The sequence below is a fragment of the Chaetodon auriga genome, chromosome 15 (genome assembly GCF_051107435.1).
Source record: "Chaetodon auriga isolate fChaAug3 chromosome 15, fChaAug3.hap1, whole genome shotgun sequence".
In the NCBI taxonomy this organism is placed as follows: Eukaryota; Metazoa; Chordata; class Actinopteri; order Chaetodontiformes; family Chaetodontidae; genus Chaetodon; species Chaetodon auriga.
In genome coordinates, this window is record NC_135088.1 from 6,855,155 (window position 1) to 6,875,896 (window position 20,742).

A 20,742-nucleotide genomic window follows, 5' to 3' on the forward strand; every position below is an offset into this window, starting at 1 on the left:
CCGACTGCGCGGCACAGGGGAGACAGTGTTTGACGGCGCGTCTCTGAATTTAATTATCTACAGCTGCTTCAGAGCAAATAGAATGATCTGTAGGATCAGCAGATGTGACAGAGTGCTTCTTGGGCTGCAGAACACCTATACATAAACACAAGTCCTTCATAGACATGTGCACTGTGCATGCACATATATGCTACACAACTATACTCACACAAGTAGAAAGAAAAGATGACAAGAGGACCATTGTCGGGCTTAACTACATCTTACAAAAGCTGTCTGCTGGCAAAAAATGTCCACTCTCTGTTTCTCTAAATGTCACATACTGATATCCTGAAGGGTTTGTGACTGCAGCTTCTGTGTTTCTATGGATCAGGGCAGTTTACAACATGGTAGCGCTGCAGGCAGCGAGTCCCACATCAGCGGGGCAAATGTTCTTCTACTCTAATTAGTAAGAATCTCGGCAGTGTCCCTCGGCCTCTCTGAGGAGAACGTATCAAAAACAAACAAAACAAACTCCCCCTCTGTGGAGCTGGATTAAGTACAGAATAAATAAAGTTTGTTGTGATTGCCTTTAAATGTTAAAAGGATTTAAAGAGCTTCAGAGTCAAGCCTCAGGTATAAATATATTGAGGCATATTTTAGTTGCTAAATAGAGCGAGGGTTTAGACAAGTGCTTTGCTTCCAGAGTGAAGTGACATATTGATATTTTTCTCTGTCTGTGTGCTGCGTTCTTTATGCAAGCGTGCTGCTGTGCAATGTGATTGCGTGCATCCAGATTGTATGCGTCGCCCTGGATTCAAATTACCAATGGCTTCATCACAATGATACAGTGAGGGCTGAGACTGACAAGATTGTAGCTTCTTCCAACAAATGAAAAGGCAGTCAGTCAGGCAGACAGTCATGCTGTGCCTCCAGTTATGCTCTCATCCACTTAGACTTGCATAAAAGGAAATGAAAGAGGAAACTTATCTTTGTCTGTCGAAAAATGTCAGAAAGATAAGGCAAAATAGTCTTAACATTTTGGTCTTACAAATCCCTCATGTTCTCATGCAATTATCAACAGCGTTCCTTGCAATACATGTCCTGGAAATCTCTGATTGTGGTGGACAATGCCTGGTCTCTGTTTCCCTGAAGCCCGGCAAAGCTCATCACCAGACGGGACTCGACAAAGAGGATATGCATGTACAACAGAATAAAGAGAAAAAAATACAGTGGACCCAGTAAAGAATAAAAGAGAAAGGACTTGAGTGACAGGACGGGAGGCTTGACACCGGATGGTCAGCCTGGCTTTGTCTTGGCACCGCAGAGCGTCTGAACTTGTAAGAGCCATTTATAAGCCTGCAGCTTAGACAGGGAGGATTATCAAATGGCACTTTTAGCCTCTTAAGCAAGCCACAAATGCAGCCAACATGGTCCAAGAGAACGCGAGACAAAGCACTTACAGCAAGCATGAGTGCGAGGACTAGGACTTAGCTAAATGTCAGACAACTTGTGTATTGTAGAAGTAACTTTTATGCGCTATTGTTTCTATTGTTTGACGGGCTGCTGTTCATGTACTCTTTTCTCTGAGCAAAATGGGAAAGGGCGAGGGGGCTGTTGGAGTGAAAGGAGAGGCAGGGAGGGAATAAACAAGAGGAGGAAGAAGGAAGAACAGCCACCGGTGGGTAACTGCTGCCGGACGGTTGTTGCTAAGCGTTTAATCTCCCACGCTTGGAGAATACAAACGATCTTGTAATCGTCCCCGACCTTGACATGAACAGCAAGGTCGCAAGGGAGCCGGGCTATTTTGCATTTCCGACAGATGCTTTGCAGAGACACGCAGAACAATTAGTAAACTGGATAAAAAAGAATTGAATCTGTCTTACTACCCCCTCTCCAGAGCTTCCCTCGGGGTAGTCACCTGGCACACCCCCAACCCCACAGCTTCCTCTAGCAGATTTCGAATACTTAATTAGGATAAAGAAGTAGTTGATGCTTTTCCTACATATCTGTGGCCTGTGCCTGTTTTTTAGGGCTGCAGCTATTGATCATTTGTTATTAGTGTCTGTAACTACAGAGAAAAATGCGTATCACACGTCTACAAATTGCTTGTTTTTTCCAACCAACAGTTCAAAGATCAAGAGTTTTAATTTGCAATGATAAAACAGAATAAAGAAGCAAATGTTGGAGGCTGGACCCAGAAAATGTTTGTCATTTTCCTTGATAAGTGACTTAAACAGTTAAGTGATTAGTGAAATGAATCAATTAATCTTTAATTTGAGCCACTCATTGATAGTTGGACTTACTGTTTCAGCAGTATCTCTGTTTGCGTTCGACAGCGTGCCTCTGTTTGCAGGCACAGATGTTGTGTATTAGGTGGTGACTGTGTGCTTGCCTGCATGCTGACACTTCAGAGTGAATGGGAGGGTGCCACTGTATTAATGTATTTTTTGCGTGTGCGCACTTGTGTGTCGGCCCTGGAATCGTCTTTACGTAATTAAGGGACTTTTGTCGTCCGACAACAGAGCATTACCTCTATTATTGAATATGCTGAGTCGAGATATGATTATACTCGAGGCAAATTCAATTTCTGTTTTCAGCAGTTTGATTATAAAAGCCCAGACAGAGCCCTTTTAAGTCAAGCCAGTATGGTTTTTAGCCTTTTCCACAGAGGGATAATAGAACTGACCTCCTCTCAGCATCTTAACCGTCAGCCTCTAAACAGTGTCAACACAAAGACCACCAAGTCCCTTTAGGATGTGTATTCATTTCCTTGTAATGGTAAAATGGCCTTCACAGTATCCCCTAACTGAAATGTAATGTTACAGGCAGCAACTTCAGATTTCTTTTTACGTGCTTATTTCTTTAGCTGATAGAATTATGATTTTATTTTCACTGTTTATCTAGTGTTGTTGTACCTCTACCTTGATATGGAGTTTATTCCTGTGGTGCAATTGGTTTCTCACATCGCTTAAGCCGACAGATGCCTCCTTTATATTTTCCTTGGTTTCCATGGCCAATAACACAGCCTGCTAACATCACAGGCATTAAAAGAAAAAGACATGATACTTGAAATTTAAAAGAAGAAGCTGCTCTAAAACTCAGTCAATTAGGGGTGAAGCTTTGTTTTGAAACTTAAGAATTCTTAATTGATCTCAGAATAGCATGTTTTGAAGGATAAGCACCCAGCTATATATGGAGGGTTTTAAGGGCAGAAACAAAATGCTTAAATATATATAATAAAATACTTAAATAAATGAATAACTAATTCTGTAATGTAATGCTTAATTGTCATCATAAGTAAATAAATCACAAATTAAATTAGACATTAAAATATATAAATGTTACATTTAATTGTGTAATTGTAATTGTTTTGTCTAATTGTATTTATTCATGTGTATATATTTATCTATATTTATTTCCATATATATATTTACTGAATTTATTCACACAGTTATTTATCTATCCATAATTTTCTTTATATTTATATATACCTTTAGTTAACCATAAAGTAACTCGCTGCAGAAAAATAAATAAAACTGTCAACATCCATCAGAAGTCAAGGTGTAGACTCTGCCCTCTGATGGGCCGTTCAGGTTGAGTTTACTGCTTTTGCCTAATTCAACTTCGCAGAACCTGGTGAGGATCTTAATGAAATCTTGTGTGCTACAATGGTAGATATGTTGGCTGTAGCTGAACAGGTGAAAGGGAAATGCCAAATGCTATACTATTTTAGATCAGACTGAGGGCTTTACAGACAAATTGGGATGATATCGGTCCTGACTGACATAAAAATTAATGAAGCTGTATTCTCCACCCTCGCTGAGATAGTGCAGCACTGAGGCCGCACAAAACTGGTCGACCTGGCTCTCCTTTTGATTTACAGGCACAATTGAACTCTACGTGCTGTGTGGTCTGAAAATCCATGATCTAGCAAAGCTGTTTGGAGTGTCAGACTGTACTATTAAGAGGCCAATTGAGCAGAGTGGCATCAGGTAAGTTAAGGTCAAGTTGGATAACGATTTGCTCGAAGGGGAGTGCTACATATCACAGCCTGGGAGCAGCAAGATAACCATGTCACGGCATCTGATGTACAACATATGATATACTATATATGATATAAGGGTCCTTTGGTATCAGCTGTATCATGCTAGCCACTCTACTGCAATTCAGTGAACCCCTCAATCTGATCCATCGGTCAGTTTAGCTACAGCCAATGTATCTGCCAACGTATCTGTAGTACACAAGATTTCATTAAGATCCTCACCAGATGCTGCCATCTTGGATTAGGCAAAAGCACTAAATTCAAGTTCAACCACCAATGACCTCCAATGACCAATGAGTTCTGATTGATGAAGTAGACAGATATATTTATTTTGCTGCAGCAAAAGTAAATAAATACATGAATTTAACATTTATATCTTGTGTAATTTGTGATTTATTTACTGATTGTGACAATTAAACATTAAATTGCATCATTATTTATTCATTTGTTTTAGCATTTTATTATATAATCAGATATTTTTTTAATCATTTATTCATTCATGTATGGCCTTAAGAGGCACCAAACACCCATTTTGTGTCTACTTGAGCATGTGCTTTTTATGGCGATAACCCCAAGGCACACAGGCCCATAAATCCAACCCTCAGATCACAGCAAGTGAGGGGGGTCCCGGTCGAGCTCGTAGAGTCAGGTAAGATCAATCCAAGGTGGAGCGTCTGGCTGGATCAGCAGCTTTTTGACTTGCTTTAAGTGCAAATAGATTAAATCAGGGTGAGGAAGCGAGGTGTCCTAGGCAGTGAGCGGTGATGATAGGGATGCTTAGCTCGTTCATTCGTGCCTGCATCATGTGTGTCGGGCAGGAGCTGGCACAAGCAGTGGTTGTTATGAAGGTGGTGCGCTGTGTGAGTGCAGCTGTTGACGCAGGCCAGGGGGAGTAAGACGAGCAGTGTGAGCTCTACTTCTGTTTTGAGAGCACCTACACGCTCAGGTATGCAAATCTCGGTGTGTTTGTATTCTGATGTATGTGCGAATATGTGCTGAGAGGTGTTAATTATGACGCTTGGCTTTTTGATTTGCAGGAAGTGAAGTTCTATTTAAAAAAAAAAAACTCTTTTTCCTTTTCTCCTTGTTAGCACTGTCTTAAAAATGTGATAACGACTGGAGGTGTTTGGCTTGAGTTTACGCTTTTTCTATTTCAGGTGCATACTGCATAATTTGTTACTTTGTTATAATTCATATGTTTCCGTTGTTTTATTGGACTCACATATTAATGCAGTTTTTGTTTAAATCAGATCAGATGAAAGCCTGGATTTAATTTTCCGTAAAGCGGGAGATATATTGGTAAATCCAATTTTTGTACCGTAGATTTATTGTCAGAGATCTCCAAGTGAAGACGGCATGTTTCACAATGAAAACTGTCAATATGTCAATAAATGTCAATATAGTGATAACTTCATTACTTGTGTTATGAGTCCTGACAGAGATGGATGCAAACTGCACTTCACTAATAATTCAACTTTGAAATGATGACATAACACCATTTTAACAAGGTATTCAGGTATGAGGCCCCTGATAGTGCCACGCTTGAGTAGTAAATCATAAGTGATGTTATTATGTGATTTGAATCTGTTACTGAACCCCGACAGCATGTTTCATTAGAGGCTGGTGTGGAGCACTGGAAACCAAACAAAGTTAGTCATGATGAACAGCCATCGGTGACAAATACTCAGTCTGTGTCAGGGATGTTGATTCCATCTCCATCGTTTTTAGTACTTGGAAACATGCAGGTCTATGTGGGTATGCAGCAGGCAGATATTTTCAATTTTTGAAAGAATTCAATTTCTTTTACTTTCAGGAATTAAGGTGGCAAAGAGGGGCCACTGGAGAGCAGTTTTAAATTTTCTTTCTTTGCAATAGATTTCTTGTCACTAACTATTCAGCACTAGACATCATTATTTTATTTTCAAGTGAGGGGAATCTGCTGGATATGAAGCAGGGACACAATACTCTTATCTGTCTGAGCCCAAAATTTGTGATCTGTGGTGATAAGACAGGTCAGGCTGGTCTCTGTCTTGTACCCGTCTGTGTGAAAAGTAAAATTGTGGTTTGTCTTTTAGATTTTATGAACTTTCTTCTGTACTCTCGCTCCCTTCCTAATAAACCCTTCTCTCTCTCGCTCTTGCAGCCCTCTCTGACCCAGACGAAGGTCCCTGTCGGAGGACCTACTGTGGGCGGGGTCGACAGTGCGTGCTGATGGCAGAAACTGGCCGTGCTGAGTGCGTTTGCCAAGAAAAATGTCGGCCCTCCTTCGTGCCAGTGTGTGGCTCAGATGGCAGGTTCTACGAGAACCACTGCGAGGTTTACCGCACCGCCTGTTTGGAGAGGAGACGGATCTACGTGGTGCACAGCAAGGACTGCTTCTTCAAAGGTACTGCTGGACTGTTACACTGATACACCGCAGAGTGCTGCCACACACTGTATTAAAGATATAGTTCAAGAGGTTATTCGAAGGAGCAGCATTTACAACAGGCCCAATTAACTGAGTTACTTTGTCATAATTAGGATTAATGAATGACACAGAGAAAGTCTGTATGTCATGCCCGTGATATGATTAGAGCAGGTGGTTTCCCACAATTTTTTCAAAAGGATATCACTGTTAGCTTTCTTTTGCATTTCATTCGATGTGGTTGAATTCTTTTTTTTGCGGAGGAAAAACATTTTTAGGCTTTTTTTTTTCCAGTCAGTCTTTCATTTATTCCACCATCTAATGATGCTCCAAAGCTCTGCAAACAAATTTCTTTTCAAAATTGGTGTTGATGATGTTTGTTTGTTTACTGTAGTCGTCCTGAACATGGGAGTGATTGAAGTTAAAATGTGGCGTACAGCAGTGCCTCTAATATTGTATTTGATATGCTTTAATCTAAGTAGTTGCAAAAATATTCACTCATATTTCCACATTCATTTGATATGAAATAACTCCAGCTGTTTCACCAACGAAAATACGCTGACTGCGATTTCAGATAATTACTGAATTTGAGCTTAACTGATATCAAGTCAAACCGTTTTCTTCTCCTTTAAGAATGAACGGACATTAGGGGTTTGTAAACATCATTTACGGTAAGATTTTCACTATTTTGCTGTGAGCTGCTGCTGTAGCCCAAGAACACAGCGATGCTGCACAGGGAGTGTTCGTCTTTGATATCTGACTGCATCAGAGAGGCACAGGTTAACACTTTTGATGCCTTTTGTGAGTGAAAATTGCTCTCAAATCATCTTCTGATATCTGCGAGGCACACTTTTGAGCATTTTGAAGGCTGCGATGGGGCTTTGACTTTGGTTTGATGTTGAGGCATTTTAACAGAAATAGAGATGTACAGACAAACAAAATCAATTGTTTTGTTACACGCTGCCGCTGTCAAGCTCTTGTCACAAGCATCCGTCACTTTGGAAATCATGGTGTTTCTGTCAGACACCTATTCAATCGAGATGAATGAAAGAGTGAAATCATTTGTAGTTTGGCACCGAAGGCTGTGGCTCAGGGTCAAGTTTGTCTGGGAAACGATAGCTAAGCACTGACTTTGGCACTTTGACAGGAAGGATTTTTATCATGTGCTGTATGCATCGTCTCTGTGCGCTCTGCTTCTGTAATCACACCCCATTCAATTCAAGTCAGCATGTTTACGTCGCAGTTGGTCCTCATCACAAACAGGGACATCTAAATCATTTACAGAAGTACAGTAGATTATTTACGTATCAGTCTAATTCATTTTAATGGTGGGTTTACATTCATACACTATGTCCACATACACGTTTAACTTCTGAGTCACTGCTGCCCTCTACCACCTCTACTACATCAATATCCCAGCACTCACAAATCACCACTAGGTTCCTGCGGATCACTAGTTCTCTATAGTAATCATTAGAGTCTTCACTGCCTGACTATTGTTCATTAGCAAAAGTGCACCCTCAGCATGAACAGTCAGCATTATAACAGCTCAGTCGCTTCATCGTGACTTCGATTTATAGGTACCTGGGCTAGGTAGGGCTTCTACTAATTTTCAGTATTCATACATACACACACACACACACACACACACACACACACACACATTATTTAACTTTAAAGTACAAGGAAGCATGTGAGCCTATGTACAATGTACCTGTTGGCATCTCCTCCTCTTTAAATTCAGTTTTCCAGGTCAGACTTGTATTAAATGTCTTTTATAATCCCTCAGGGTGTGGATGTTAAAATAGAGAGTAATGCTATAGTTATTTAGAGTGCATGGTTTTATGTCATCGCAGTGCAAATACACGCACAAACTCGCACAGAAACATGGCAGCACTTTTAGTCATATCACATTAGGGAGGGAAGGATTTCTGGCAGACACCACCATGCATAGCTAATCCACATTAGGGATGTTCAGTCGGCACATTAGGCTTAAACTCGAGATGTCTGAATGCAAACCAGCGGGAGATAGAAAATGTTGGAAATCAGTCACATGTCACGGGAATCGTGTGTGTGTGTGTGTGTGCGCGCACAAGTGTTTGTGTCTCTGTGTAATTGGTAAGTAATTATTTCACCTGACGTACAAAGACATCATTGGAAAGCATGTCTCACAGTGCTGTGCTGGAGTCATTATTCATAATTATTTTTGTATAAACAGCTGAGGAACTGGAGAGGTGCTGCAGTGGTTAAATTGTCTCTGGAAATGCTAGCATCCCTGCTGGCCTATTGGTTGTCTTATTCCTCTTTGTTTGCTCGACTGCAGCCTTCCTGTCTCACTCAAAACTGTTGAAAATAGCAACACATCCTGGTTTGACGCCTGTGTAACTCATCCAAACATTTCTTATGGCTGCTGCAGAATAAGCCATTTTGAGGCCGGTTCCTCATTGCTCTTTGAATGGAGTTTATGCCAGTAATTCACTTAGCAGGTGCTCCAGTACTTACCTGTGTAGGTGTGAGTCAACATAAAAAGGCTAGAAAATCTATCTGCTGGATTAATTTCACTGACATAACACAACAATATTTTATAGACTCACTGAGGGGTGTATTGTTATTCCCTTGCGGTGTTATCTTTTTCTTTGAAACAAATTGAGTAAAGAGTAAGTTAAACTACATCTTCTCCCTCCTTTTCAACAAATTGAGTTTTTTTCTCTTTTTCTTTGTTTTTTTGCTTTGATAAGATATTTCAGGGCCCATTTTTGAAAGCCTTGAGCATATTACATTCTGATAGCAAGAGATATTCTTACTCTGAATCTAAGAACAAGACACTCGCAGATGAAAGTAGATCTCTTGGGTCCCTGCAACTGTGTATTAAGCCACATGGCAAAAATGTTTTGGGCTTTTTTTTGTAATTTTGCTTTCAAATTCGATAAACCTAAAAGCTTTGCCGTGAAAGCCAATTTCTTTCAGCTCGGGGCTATGGTCAAATTCCCACTCTCGAATCTGGCAACTTTCGTCTCATCATATCTGGATTATTGTGATGCAGCGTGTCCAGCCGGCGCAAAACTCTCCCAAATTGGCAAAAGAAAGTGTAACCATATTTCTAATGTGCTGACCTCCCTTCACTGGCTCCCACTTATGGAGCTGATTTAAGGTTTTGTTTATTCATAGAGCTTTGAATAGGTCGTTGCATAATGACAACCTCCTCTGTCACTGTTCCACCACCTGGTCACATAGGACATCCAAAGCTGCAGAATAATATCCATCATTCACACTTTACTCATCTGAAATATCTACCTGCTGTGGCTACTCAGCCTTGCAAATTCCATCATCTTTGTCAGTTACGTTGTGGTCTGTCAAGACCTTTCATGGAGACAAGTATACTTGCAAGTAAATGACACAATTGACGACTGACAGCATGAACTTTTTGCATTTGCCATATCACCTTCACCACTAAACACAGTGCAGATTGATCTGTTTTCTAGTTGCCGCTGCTATCAGTCAATTCGTGGTTGATGTTTTCCCGGCTAAAATAAAATCAAGATAAAAATACGCTTAGAAGATTTAGTCGGGACATGTCAGGTCACTTCTGTCATGCATTGTGCATGGTAGTGCTTTGTTTCTTCTTATTCTGTTGTGGCAAACATGGTCGCAGAGACGATGGAATTATGGGTATTAAAGGTTGCAGATTTTCTCTGTAGATGAAGCCTGAAGGAGGTTTTTCTGACCTGTGCTAGGTGTACGCTAAGCGTTTGGAAAATGATCTGCAGTTAGTGACAGGCAGGAGAGGTGATTGCATATAAAGTGTGAAGGATGACTATAAACCTCTGGATGAAGCTCTTTGTTCTGATTTGTCACTCGCTTCTTTGTATTTACTCACAGTCTGTTTAGCTGGTACTTGAATCCATATCCATTTAACAACGGGTACGCATAGTAGAGTAACATTAGAATAACAATGGACGAAGAAAAAACACTTCCACAAGTTAACAGGTAGCTGTTACACAACGGTGTGAGGAACCAAAACAGGATAAAGGTTTCCATTGTTGCACCTTTTGAATAAGTTGAATTCTGTTTTCATTGCGGTACTTTAAAGATTACCCTGAGCTAGCTTAAGCTATCTGCTATACAAAGACTCTGCTAAAGAATTAGCACCAAAACCGCAAATGTGTAACTCACACAAGTGAAAGTCACAACGTCTTCTCCAGAATGGCAAATTGATAAGCAGCCTCAAAGTTAAAAGTTATTTGACCCCAAATGGCTTCAGAAGGGGCACATTGTCAATAAAAAAGACTGATATGCCAGCTGCACTCAAACCTAATAACCCATTTAGATTGTAATTGCCAAAAGTCATAAAATGGGTTTTCCTTGAGGATGTCGTCTGTTTTTTCCACTGTATGAAAAATGACACCCCCCAACCAAATAATTGATGCCATAAAAATGATAATCCCTTTTAATAGAGAGGCACTGCCGCCCCTTGACTTCTCAGACTAACCATGCATGATAATCTGTGTATCATATTTTTCCCTATTTGTATTTTCCTGAATAATCAGGGCATAGGAGATTACATGGCAACAGAAACATGTTGAAACACATCATAGAGTGAACTGATTGTTAAAATGAGAATGACATCTTCACCAGTATCAGGCTTTTGTCTAAACATCATAAACCAGCCTATGATTAAGTTCAATGCCAAAGTAATGTGAAGATTGAGGTGGCTGCCTTGATTTAGACATTGAATGCCGGGGTTGCGCATTTTGTCTGTCATCCTCCGTCACTGTTGACCCTTCCTTTTAGCTATGACAGCCATCTTTGTACGACCTTAACCGGCTAGTTTTAGTTGCCTAAACTTGACCATATCTTAACCACCAAGATGGCAGAATGGAAGACGCACATAAGAGTCTCAAACACGTTTGGTATGCTGGGTAACATTTAGAGAACGTTTTCAAAAAAGATGTGTACTTCCTGTCTGAAACTGAAACTAAGTAGCGTAAAATGCATATAAAATACAAACACAAGCACACATTGTGGCATTGTGCAAACAGCTGATAAACTAGCAAGTTATAGAAGGTCATTTAAGGACCTGACCAATCACCTTCTATTTAGTGAAATTAGCATCAGAGGCACAGATGCTTTCTCTCCCTTCTCGTCCCTCTTCTGACCCTTTCTTTGTTTAAAGCTCCAATCCTTTGAAACCATTTGAAAAAGAACGAACAGAGTTTACCACTTTCATCTTCCTGATGAGTAGGAAGCTCCAGTGAAGGCAGACCAAAGAGACATCTGTTTCCATTGGGCCATGTAAAAGCACTCAGCAGGGGGGTCGTACTGGTGATACTTGGTCGTGATGCTGTTGACTCCCAGATAAGATGTTGATTTGTTGCCATCCGCCAGACAGAAATTAGTCACGAGTCACCCCAGGCTCACAGTGAGCTGTGCTTCAGTTAGAGCAGGACACTGATCCATTCCTTGTAATTCCTAAAAATAAAGCAATACTTACCTGCGACCCCTTGTCATGAGTTGCCTACCAATGTTTCTTTATTGATTTGTGATTTATCCTACATTCCCCTTGTGGGGCATCCAGTGACAAGTTGATTATTTAATTAGTTGGTCAGCAGAAAATTAATCAGCAACATTTTTGGTAATCGATCAGACATTGAAGTCATTTTTCAAGCCAGAAAACAATCCAGACATTTTATGGTTTCAGCTTCTTAAATGTGAGGAACGTGAAGAAAGTAAAGAAAGAGAGTATTAAAAGTCTCTAAACTACTAAAGGCATTTTCACATTTTTGTTGACTTTTTACAGACAGAATAATTTGTTTTAATCATTCAAATAATTGGCAGATTAACTCCTAATGAAAAAAATAGTTGTAGCCCAGCCAGTATATAAGTGTCTTGGGGGCGGCTGTGGCTCAGGAGGTAGAGCGGTCGTCCACCAATCAGGAGGTCGGTGGTTCGATCCACATGCCGAAGTATCCTTGGGCAAGATACTGAACCCCAAAACTGCCCCCAATGATGCACCATCAGTGTGTGAATTCATATCTACGTCACTTTGGATAAAAGCATCTGCCAAATGACTGATTGTAATTGTAATCTTCTTGGGAACTGAGATGATCAATGACTAAACATTTCAACAAACATGACAGGTGAGGTGTTCTTGAAGTTATGAATTCCTCTCTCTGTCCGTCCCTTTTAGCCATCTAACGTCTATCATTCTTTGCCGTGTCTCTCACTTTAAGAGCCGCCTCAGCCATTCTGATGACTCCTTATCATCCCACCCTGCTCGGTGGCAGCTGTGGTTATTGCATTAGCCATCAAAGCTGCCCCCCTCGTCTTTCTCTCTTCGTCCTCTCCGCAGCCCGTGGCAGCGCTCTGCCTCCGCCGTCCATCTTATTGCGCGCTAACCCTCTGCCCCCTCCTGTGACTGAGACTATTAGCTCGGTCACACAAACACACGGCCCTCATAAGGAGGGCCAACTTTGGCGTGAGCTCTAGCCCTGCAGCTTTAGTTGTGTACACAGGCTGGATAAGGTCACAGCAAGATGTTTATACCAACAATGTGTGGTTGCTTGCAGGATGTTCATGATCGCTTTTGTTTTGTTCCATTTAAAAGATGTGCCAGTCTTTTTCATGTGGTCATAGTCCTTCAATTTTGTGTAATTGTGATGTGAGAGCTGCTCTAAAGTACACTTTTTTTACGCACTGTGTTCCAGGAGTGAGTTGCAGTTCTGCTGTACCGTACCTCCGTTTGTTGAAATGAAATGCTGGTGTATGGTGGTATTTATACTGTCTGGAAAACTTTAGTCAACATAAGTCAACATTAGTCAACATCAATTAACTTAACCCTGACAACCAATAACTTTGTAGAAATTAGAGAAGCGATTTCCCTGGATCATAATGCAGAGGTCTGCTTTTTTCTATCTTCACTATACTGACATTCATTCATAGAAATGCCTTGAAACCAGTTGATTTGTATTTTATACACATTACAGTACATTACAAGTACTAGTTTTGAGAAAATAACACTTTTATTACTCAGTTATACTCACAAGGACAAGTTTAAATATGTCAAAATCATTTTTTACCTAACTAACTTATTGCTTCTGATAAGGGCCATTATTCGTCATGATTCTTTAGCCCCAGATTCTTGTGTGTTTTATCTATGTGTGTTGTGTTTTGGTCTGTTTATATGACGTTATCTGTCCCTTTTTTCTTTGATTTTTGCTGCTGATCTTGACCAGGACTCTCTGGCAGAAGAGATCTTTGGTGTAAAATGATCCATTCAGTGGGTTCATGTGTGCTCTGTGATTAGAGCATGACCTGCTTGAGTCTTGTGGACTCTTCAAAGCATGTAAAATTACCCTCATTCATTCTGCTGCACTCTCTGAAGCGACTGCCGCTCAGAGCTGCATCACAATGACACATTTCATAAATGCTCCCAATTGAACCTTAACTTTTTTGGCAGGGGCGTGAAGTCATCCAGGTCACTTAACGAGCAACTGGATCAAAAGTTGCCGTCAAACTCTCTGTTAGGTTAATAGGGAATGAAGTTGGGCTGGACTACCAGGTGTGACACGTCCACACACAGACACACAAACGCACACAAACACATACCTAACGCCCTCCAGGCCTCCCCTGACAGGCCTTTATTTGTTACAGTGGGCTTATTAACGAGCAGTCCAACCATTCCCATCTTTCTTCATGTTTTTTTTTTTTCCCCAACACCTTTCTCCTCGTTTTCTCTCCTCAACGGTCACGTGGGTCTTAACTCATTAAGTTGATTTCCTCCCCACAGATTCATTAAGGTGGAAGTATTTGCCATATGAAATGGATGCCCTGTCCCAGATAGAGATGTCCCCAGGTCCGTCTGTGGTCCCCTGCCTCATAAACATCTGTCTCCCCAGAAAGCTCTTTTTGGCCACTACTGCGCCCCGCTGTTGTGGTTGTGGGACAACATCAAGGATACTGCACCAAAAGAACCGTGTTTCCTTTCAGCTGTGGATAAAGCAATACTGTGAATGGTGAACAGGCTGTACCTGGTGTGGAATAGATTTAGGATTCTCAGAAACCTACCCGCTGCACCATTAGTTAGTTTCTTCACTCAGAGTGTGATTGAGCAAAAATATAACTATTGAATATTTTAAGAGTAAATGTTCTCCACTGGGAAGCATTCAATGACAACAAGAGTTCAAATATGTAGGTCAGTCCTATTCCCTGATTGCAAGAAACGAGCTTGTATTTTTTCACCTGAGTTACTTGTGGGGGAGATTTCTCACAGTGTTTACATCAGTTAGGGTGCGATGGGACACACTTTATCGCACACACTTTATTGGAACCCGTAGGCTAATAAGATTTGTGCAGAAGTGCGGCTTCATCTCCTGCAGCCTTTCTTTGGACCTCGGTGTGTGAGACTGACTGACTGACTGACTGTGAATCAGTGATTTCACCTATTTATACCTCTGTGTGTTCAGGAGCTATTTTCAGCTGTGCTTCCACAAGGAAGCGTCCACAGTCTGATAAGCCCGTCCAACGCAAAGTAAAGCAGTGTCACTTTAATCAGACAGGAAGCTTTTGTTACACTTTCAGTGATGTTTTTTGGATTACACACTCCTGACTAATTATTTCCTACTTTTTTTCCCATTATGTCTCATACCTTAAAATCAGTCAGGATCCATTCGCAGGGGTTAACTATAGCATGTCAACATGTGAAAACTCCAGCTGTTTTTTTGGGCCCTTATGGCTCATGTAAGTCTTGCCACAGTTGCTGTATGTGTCTCATTAAGGAGAACCTCTCTGAAATTCTGAAAACAAAAACACTCTGGAATCATGTTTCCACTGCTTAATTAATTTCACATGAAAAACAGTTGGTTGTTGTCATTGGTAAGTGACATATTCATATCATTTTAATTGGGTTGCTCCCACTCTGGCTTCCTCACAAAACAATAAGAATGAACACAAATGACAGCAGATGAAAGAAGATCAGACTCAATTCTTGTTTGGCATCCTCTGTCATCTTTTGGCTAAACAAACTGATGACTGCAATTAGTTCGCAATCTCTAGCAGAATGATGGAGAAGCTGCTTTTTTTGCATCATTGTCCATTTATCTCTTTTCTGACCAATACAGCAAATTGTGAGGACTGATTCTATCATAACAGAGTATATGGACAGGAGCTTTGTTGGTAAATACTTTTCGTTCATGAAGACCTTCAGGACTTCACACTAACAGTTTCCACAAGTAGCACTGGTGCTCCTCAACTGTATGTGGTGGCAAAGATGATTTGTTTTGTTTTTTGCCCATTTATTATCATATTGATTATTAGATTCCTTGTGGTAATGACTATCGCACACAAAAACATGGAAGTGTTTCAGAGGAAGGTTTCCCACTGAATCCAAGTAGCAGACATCAGAGTCAGACAGACCCCTGGAGAGAGTTCATAAGGTAACTGCAGGCGCAGTCTCACTCCATCTTGCTCTCTTTTGGGCTTATCGGGTCTCGCGGGTACAGTTTCAACTGTGGATGTATTGAGGAAGTGCATCAGATGATTGATTGCAGATTTTTTTTTCTATTATTATTTCCTTGGTGGGTCGCCATGGCAAAACATCACTAGGGGAAACACTGATCCTGGTGTTTCACTTGACATATGACGATCATTTTTACAAACAAAGAAAAAACCTGCAGCATATATGCATGTTGCACGGGTGCCCCTGCTTGTAAAATTTAGCTGCACTGTCTCCAAATTTTCTCACAAAAGGTGACCAAATGCTCGCTGTTTGGATCCCTGACCTTTTTGAAGGCATTTCAGATTTTATTAGCTGCGTCTTTAATGTATCATGTAATTGAAATAGCAGGCGCTTGAAGTCTTGTCCTGATTCTCATTCACATCCCAGTAGCTTCCTTCTCTTCCTGCACACTCTGCTTTTTGTTCTTTAATTCTTCACCTCTCTAACATAGACTGCTTACTCATCCTTTTCTTGGTCTGCACACACACAAACACAGCAAGTTACACTTACAGGCGTACACACACTCACAGGAATGAAGACGCACCACTTCTGTCATGACAAAAACAAAATAATCTCTACTGAAAGAAAATGTTTATTCATGCCTAAGAGATTTTGACATGCTTGTCACAACACTGGCATTGCCTATCACTTTGCTTTTTCAGTGGTGAGCTGCACTCCGCAGCACCACAATGGGCCGTTTGGAGCGGCTGCACGGCTTTAGCTTTTGACGCATGTTTCCCAGCCTGGCACATAAGGCTTTAGTGAGATCTGAGTGAATAAATTGAAATTGCAGTGCCAGTTTCTTTATTTCACTATCTATCTCTCTAACACACTCACATGCCCTCTTTTTCTATGTTGTTGAAGTAATTAACAGATTCCTAATGTTAACTTTGTTTGGGGGAAGCCATTTGGCATTCTGTCTCGTCTCTTGTTGAATTAACAGGTGGTACTGCGTAACTTTTGGAGCTCTTCATCTACATGGTCTGCTTTTATTACCGTTCATAACAACACTTTTAAAAGCTGTTGGCAAAACGCCTCCGAACAACTGAGAAATTAGAAAGTGACAAATGAATACATTTGGCCCATCTCCTTCATTTCACAGTTCTTTCATCAGTTTAATGGCTGTATAAAAGGAAAATACATATGGCTGCCAGTGCCTCTGGACTCAACTTTGAAAACTTTGCTCATCAGATGTGTTTTCGTAAAAGTCGGGGTCCAAGTACTAACAAGTGAAATTAACGTCTCTCACTGCAACGGCATTTTAGACGTCAATGTCATATTGCGTATACTGTTTGTTTTTCAGGCAGCTCTTGCTTGGTAGTAAACAGCCGTTTATTCGAGATGGAAACACATTGCTCTGTCTCTGTCTCCTTGCAGACCTATTTCTTTCCTCTGCATCCCCCTCTCACTCCCCCTTATAGACCACTTTCCTCTCCTCTATCTTTCGCCCTCATTTTTCTCTCACTATGCTCCCAATATGGTGCAGACGGGGATTTGAGTGACTCTGTCAAGCTTCTCTCTACATTCCCCGGTCTGTGTTAAATTGGTTCAGAGCTTAAGTAGAGTGTGAGCCTGGAAAAATAAGAAATAAAAATATAAGCATCACCTCGAGGCAAAGTGACCCTGAGTTAAAAAAAAAAAAAAAAAAAAAAAAGTCATACATAGTGTATGTCCCTGACAAGCACACACACATACACACACACACACACACACACACACACACACACACACACACACACACACACTGATACTGGTATGTATTGCTGTGTTCATACCAAATCCGTCGTAGCGTCTTTAAGTTCTTGGTAACAAAGTTCAATTTTTATTGTGAGTGTTTTGCTTTGTATGCAGTGTGTTCTTCCATCTTTGCCAACTTGAATCGTGACACTGGTAAACTGCATTATGAATGTATTACAACATAACATATACACAGCAAGAGAGGACAAAAGAAAACCGCAAAATCATGTTCCCAAATTATATATGGCATGCCTGTATTCTGCAGTAAGTTATACAGTGCAGCCCACCTTGCCCAGTGCCACATCTTACTTCACAGTAGTTCTTATCTAATTCTTTAAAACTTGTAACTAATGCCTCTGCTCAAAACCTATTCAAAGAAGTTCTAATTAAGCAGAATTTCCAGAAAAGCTTCAATTCTCCTTTGAATTTGATATTTCACAGAAACACTCTCAGCAAGGAGAGCCCGGGAAAAATTATACTGATAAGAAGAGTGCCATACAATCAGCACATCAATTTCATAATCAGAACTATCCCGAAGATACAACTTCAGCCAGCCGCACAGCTATTTATGCAATTACTAATCATTGGCAAATTTGGATTGTAATGACGGCAAATCACAGTCGGCACTTTAAATGCACAGCCAGAGTCCTTCGCTTTCATGCCTTTGTGCACGGATGTAGGTTACATCACACAGAAAGTCGAGTTAAATGATAGTCAGACTCATGAAGTTTGTTTTAACAGGATTCGTTTTTCATGTTTCCTTGCTCAGCTCACGCGGACACTTTTTCCTGCTTTTTCCCCTCTGGCTCTCGCTCTCCTCCTGATCTTGAAGCTCAACAGTCCCTCCACTGTCCTGTGTAATGTGAGCTGTCAGATTATATACTTTCGCTCTGCCAGCCGAACAGTTTGACCAGAGGGCAAAGAACGAGCCCAGATTGACAACTAGCGCAGCTCAATGTGCTGTAGCAACTGATTTGCCAACTCTCTAGCTGACTGAATGATCAGTTCATTAACTGCCCAGTTTCTCACAGAGCCCTGTCTTTTACCAAGGCATTCGAGCCACTTACACTATTTTCACCAAAGAATGTGAAGTTCCTAAATGTGGTTACAAGAAATGTTTATAAGCTGCTTCTCCCCAGATCCTGTATAAAGCTCCTGGCTTTCAGATCAATTATGTGTTTTTCATCTTTTTACATTTCTTAGTATTTTCCAGTAGTTTTGTACACTTGTATTTATTTTTAAACAGTTCTTGTCCTGTTTTATCTTTTTTCACACACTGCGAGACTGTGAGAAATGATATTTCGCTCCCTCGCTATGTCTTGTACATATGGCGAAATTGACAATAAAGCTGACTTTGGCTCACCTCGCTGATCGGAAATCCTTAAAATAATTGTTTAATGCCAACGCCATCACTTTAACTGTCGCTGCTTAATGTCCCTGCCACTGCGTAGCAACATCAGAGGCCATCTGTAATGACTCTCTCTGTGGCTTTTGCTGTGCCCAGTAAACAGCAGTCTGAATTGCTGAATTGCTGACACGTTGTTTGTGTATATGAACGACTTGGCTAAGTTTTACAGCAATGGTGAAAAAATACACACTGTTTAGAAAGGCAGAATGACATTCACATGATATTCTCCAGTGGAAGGAATGGCCATTTCCACCCCCCACCCCCCACACACACATATTTCACGGTCACATATTTCATGGTCATTTCATGGCATCAGCTCGAGAAGCTACTATAGCTCCAATATGTTGAGTGACACTGTGACCTTGGCGTTCATTATTAGTGCAGCGTCTCAGTACCACAGGGCCTGTTTGCATCATCAAGTCACCATTCTACCATAAGTCGCTGACTATGGAGTGTGCTGTAATTCTAAGACCCAAAGGGAGTACCAACCCCCAACAGCTGCCTCAGGGAAGCTATCAGTCCGTGTTATTATTTTCAAGCTCATCCCACATGGTTTCTTCAGAGAAGCAGTATGGAAGGATGCTGCTGACCTTTTTGTTTTAGCGCCTATGTTACAGGTGTCACTGATGCTTGCAGGGACCAGGGGCTTTCTCTTGAGTCGAGACTCCATCTGGTGACAGTCCCATTGCTGTTCTTGTGCCTGCTGGCATGATATACAACAATGCTGCCAATTCAGCTACTGTCATTTGCAATTTACTCTTTAATTAGATTGAGCGTTTGTACCAGAGGGCTGAGTTTAATTGTTTTATTTTGTTACGTACAGTATTTCATTGATACTTTATAAGTTATGTGTCTTGTAATGATGGCAAAAAACAGTAAAATAAATACCTGCTTTGCCTTTTCTGGCACCATCCAGCAATTCATAACTACAGAGATTGGCAATAACATCATTTAGTTCCTGTGAGAATACTAATGCTGTTTTTTATATTTTTTCCATGTGGCAAACTTTCATTTATTTTTTTTTTTCTTCTAGATCTGAATGTGAAAAGGTGGTTGTTGTAAAAATGTGTTCATTGCACAACATTTTCTCCATATCCAGATGCCAAATTACCATTCATAGGTTCAGGTTAACTACAGTATATATGAACTGCCAATACATTATTACTGCTGTTCTTTGATGCTTCAAACCTACCGTAAACCATGCATGTGGAACGGTACTGTGTAAATAAAAGACACACTCATTGAATTTCTCCTAGCACTTCCAGATCCTCCAATTTCATCCCAGCTCAACATATTTCTATTACAGAGTATCAACAACAACAGCAGCCCCTCAGTTTAAGTGTTAGAGACAATTTATCATCTAAATCGAATCAATTATGGCAAGTGAAAGAATACGTTCTTGAATAAGATAATGCTGTTTGTACTGCAGAAATTGGGGCTGGATTAAAACATGTCATTTTGTTGAGAAGGCCTGCTTGAGACTTGACTCTGCTGTAATTACATTCACCCTGTGCAGCCCAAGTCTTGTACATTCTTTATGTAACATTAGATATTTAGTTTGTGGGGGATTGAAGTGTGATCCCTGGCCTTGCTTATTATCATGCAAAACAGTTGCATTATTCAAGTGCACTGCACGGTGATGTGCGATCTTTTCAGTGATGGATACTATTTCACATGAA

At 40.7% G+C, this 20,742-nt stretch overlaps 1 protein-coding gene across 1 annotated transcript in view; it reads left to right on the forward strand.

Annotated features, from left to right (window-relative positions):
* fstl4 (follistatin-like 4) overlaps positions 1 to 20,742 on the forward strand; it is a 197,607-nt gene that overhangs the window by 77,346 nt on the left and 99,519 nt on the right. The window contains exon 4 of the mRNA XM_076750847.1: positions 6,165 to 6,407. Coding sequence (XP_076606962.1) covers positions 6,165 to 6,407 — 243 coding nt within the window. The remainder of the gene's footprint in view (positions 1 to 6,164; positions 6,408 to 20,742) is intronic.